The 4,122-nt window shown below is 32.0% G+C and overlaps 1 protein-coding gene across 1 annotated transcript in view; it reads right to left on the bottom strand.

The window, feature by feature from the left end:
- Window positions 1-655: 655 nt before the first annotated feature.
- LOC108686962 (limbic system-associated membrane protein-like) overlaps window positions 656-4,122 on the bottom strand; it is a 73,140-nt gene continuing 69,673 nt past the window's right edge. Inside the window, exon 7 of the mRNA XM_018192495.1 lies at window positions 656-1,186. Coding sequence (XP_018047984.1) covers window positions 1,068-1,186 — 119 coding nt within the window. The 3' untranslated portion in view covers window positions 656-1,067. The remainder of the gene's footprint in view (window positions 1,187-4,122) is intronic.

Here is a 4,122-nt window from a genome sequence, read left to right as displayed (position 1 = left end):
CTCACACTCGTTCCACGCTAAAAAAAAAAAAAAAACGCTCCGCTGGATGCCGAGAATTTTGTAATATAATAGTATGAATAGTGATGGATGGAGGCCGAATTGAACAGCGCAATTTGTCTCGATTATCACAGCCATAGTGATACGCGATGGCAGCCACTCCAATGACTCGATTAGCAGTTTGTGCTCCGAGCCTTTATTGCGGGTTATTGGTTATTCGATTATACGCAGATTTATGATTTTACTATAGTTTTGGTCATTTCTAGCTGTGAGAACGACTGCGCTACGATAACTTACCAATGCTAATATCGAGTAATCAAATGCGCACCAAACAGCACGATCGATGTTAACAGCATCGCAGTATCATTTCACAATGACCGAATAATTTGCTTCGCATTTGGTAAGCAGCATGCTACACTTGCGGTAATTTAGTCGGTACGAGCGCGTCTTGTTGGGTGTCGCACAGAAATATTCAAGCCTAATGGAATTTTGCGAAGTGAAATTCGATCGAGCCGAGCTAAAAATGAGACAGGCACATTAGTAAACGACTTATCACATTTTAAATCACAAATAATAATTAAATCCTCTTATAAATGAGTACATAATATTGTGAGTTCTCGGACGAATTAATTAGCTAAAGAGATTAAAATCGGCCGTTCACTGAGGCGTCTATCCTGCGTGGAAAATATAATCCCATGTATAAACGCTTGAATAAAATTGTGCTGAGAATTGACGAAGGTATTATTTTGCGATACAGAAACGCTCTGACATGAATCTCGCGAATGCCAAGCGATCCATATCGCGTTTAGAATAACGTTTCAAAACAACGCAGCCAACCGCCTCTGTCTCTTCGCTTACGTCTTTTAACGTCAACGTAATATAATAACGTAACACACTCCCACTTTGGCCCTCATGTCTACTCTCGTCACGATAATAGAAAAGTTCGTGCGGTGCATAGATGATAATGTTTTGTTCATCGTTGAGGAGCACTGTCCCTTTATCATCGCCACGAAGTGCTCTCTCACCAACCCGGGCAGTTTTCGTGATACCCAAGAAAGCTATTCGAGCCTTCATCTGAGCACCTGACCTGATCGGGCTAGAACAGCAGCCAGGAAGAATAGTGATGAGCTAGTGGCATCCGCTCGAACGAGTCGTGCACCGCTATGATGTAACTCGGCTAAACTTTCTCCTGAAACAGCGTTAAAAACACTCACAAGGAAATGCTCGTAGAGCTCCTTCTTCGACATGTCGAAAGCGAGAATTCTTACGTTTGGTTAGTAGGGCCCTCCATTTAATTAAAATTTAATGAATAAATTATAGGTATAATAATAATGTACTATTTATATTTTTCGGACATTTTGTAAAAATAAAAATAAAAATTATAACGCATAATAATGTGTATAATTAAAACAAAAATTATAATGCAAATATTTAAGAACTAAGGCCTTCCTCACACGTTCAAGTAAACTTGTCAAGTATGCTTGCGCAAGGATTACTTGACAAATTTAGACCGGCCACAATTTGCAAATTTACTTGAACGTGTGTGCCAGCTTAATACAAATATTAAAGTGTACATATTTAATATTTTAGTTTGAATTACCGTAATATCCAAGATTTCTCATAATTAGAAGACAATAAAAGGGATTACTGCAACAATGAGCTATTCTACAATGTAATTGAAGATGTGATAGCTGATATTGGTGTAGAAAAGATAAGTGACAGAGTTCTTTATTTGTCAATTAAGAGAAATAAATTTTCGATCGAAGTGGGCAGTATTCATAGTATCTTAAGACATTATTTAAGACGATCTTGAAATAAAAACAAATTATAAATATCGATCTTAATGTTTAAATATTTCAGAGTGAATTTATATATGTACATATTTAATTTCTGCAAATCTTGAGTTAAAATCTTTTTCGGGCTTAAAACGCAATCATAAATAGAATCAGAGTGACATATTACATATTAAATTGACAATTTAATAATTTTGATGTTAATGAGCATCTTAGAAGAATTTATAATAGAACTTATTTAATGCTAATTAAAACATACTCTTAAAAAGCTGTGACAGTATTTGTCACAATGATCAGGAGATTCAAGAGATTTGAATCCAAGCTGAAATAGTATTTCTCGCAATAAATTAAATTATTCACAGTTTTTAAGATGCTTATATATAGATTAGCATCGAATTATGAATGTCCTTCTAATGGTAAGATACTTATTAGCATCAAAATTATTACATTGTCAGTTTAATATGTAATATTACTATTCTAGTTTTGTTTATAATTGAGTTTCACAAAACCGAAAAAGATTTCGGCGTGAGGTTTATAGAATTGGATATGTACATAAATTCACTTTAAAATATTTAATTACTAAGATTCGCTTTGACCGAAAATAGATTTATTTCTGTTGATTTATTCTTGTCGATATTATGTATGAATTATATCCTCTGTTCATTCCGGAAGTTAAACTCACTATTATTGTTATTATATTTATGCAATAAAATGATTCATATTTTTTTTATCACTATAATATAAAAATCTGATCAGAGAAATTTTATTCTTTTCATAATATTATTCTTTTCGTAATATTTCTTATTCGATTTGCAATCTGTAATAAACATTTTTGAACAATTTTTGAAAATGTATCAAAATATGAAAGAGTTCTTGTAACAATATGTAAATAAATGTACTTTCCATCACTTTAAAACATACTTTCCATCACTTTAACTTTAGAGTTTATTTTCTTCGTTTTTACAAAATGTAAGTTAGTTTGCCATTGCAGGAAGCCCTTTAAAGATTTTAAATACAACAACAATGGACGAATCTCATTTTATAAAGGCGCAGAAAATGAATAAAGGGCTTTATCAATTTCGGTATCACATGTTTAACTACATTGTGGATTAGTCTCTATTACTGTTGCAGTTCAATGTGAACGATTTTTTATCAGACAGTGTAAGCTTCGATCGAATTTAACGCGTTTGAGTGAGTTCAGCTTGTAATGAGCCGGAACTACATAATGCAAATATCAAATAGTGTTTTCCAGTAAGCGATACTGTGTGACATAATGATCATGTCATCTTTGTTTAACATTAGCAAACAAGGATAATGATTCACTGTTACACTGTGTTATCTGTGTCTCTTGCTAGAAAGCACTCAAAACATCTTGTACAATTTAATTCCAATTGAGATGTGTCGAGTCTGTATTAAATTCCACGCAGGATATCGAAATGACATTTGCGTGAGTCATGTTGTAATATGAGATTTCTGTGGGATCATGAATTCCCCGGCATTTGATTCCAAGTGAAGTTGCAGACAATCGTATGCTGAAAGATGTTTGAATTTATGAACGAATTATTTTTGCTGTGCGAAGTGAGTCTCCTCGTCATCGATATCGTATCATGTCGAAATTCTGTGTTATCTTTGTGAAATAGAAATGTCTCTACTATGATACATATCTTTATTTCTAATTCTTCTGTTGAAAAGAAACGAGAAAATTATTCTATTTATTATGGAGGTTTCGTAACAAGAATATAATAAGTAATAACATCCCAAATAAAATAATACTTCTTTGATAGACTACTTTTACAAAATACTAGCTAATTCTAATACTAGCTAATTTGATATCGAAATATAGTAATTAATTATTTATTTTGAACAACAATGCTTTTAATATTCTAAATTTTAATACTTTAAATATAATATCAATCAATTTAATACTGAAAAATTGTAATTAATTATTTATTTTAAGGACGTTCTCCTACAGCTCAACCTAATGAGCGCATTAGTGCTAACCATTGTGAAAATTTTTATGAAAATTTATTTCACTTTTATATAGTATAAGATATTCCATAAGTGTTAATGCGTTTATACAAGTTTTTTTTATATAATATAAAATGCTTCCCGTCTTCGCTACTGCCGCCGGTCGAAAAAATAGCGACTTTACTTATTGTATTATTTACTTTGCTTAATGATTTCTTAAAAACGAATATCGGAAGCCACATTCAGACAAATATTATTCCTTGTGATATCAAGTTTTATATCTCATTGTTTCAAAAAATTATTAAAAAAAACTTTTTTATAGTGAATAAAAAGATCACTTTCGAATAAGCTTTAGATAGGGATC

This window comes from Atta colombica, unplaced genomic scaffold (genome assembly GCF_001594045.1).
Source record: "Atta colombica isolate Treedump-2 unplaced genomic scaffold, Acol1.0 scaffold198, whole genome shotgun sequence".
Lineage (NCBI taxonomy): Eukaryota > Metazoa > Arthropoda > Insecta > Hymenoptera > Formicidae > Atta > Atta colombica.
The sequence above is the reverse complement of the archived record's forward strand: the minus strand, read 5'-3'. Positions and strand labels throughout refer to the sequence as shown.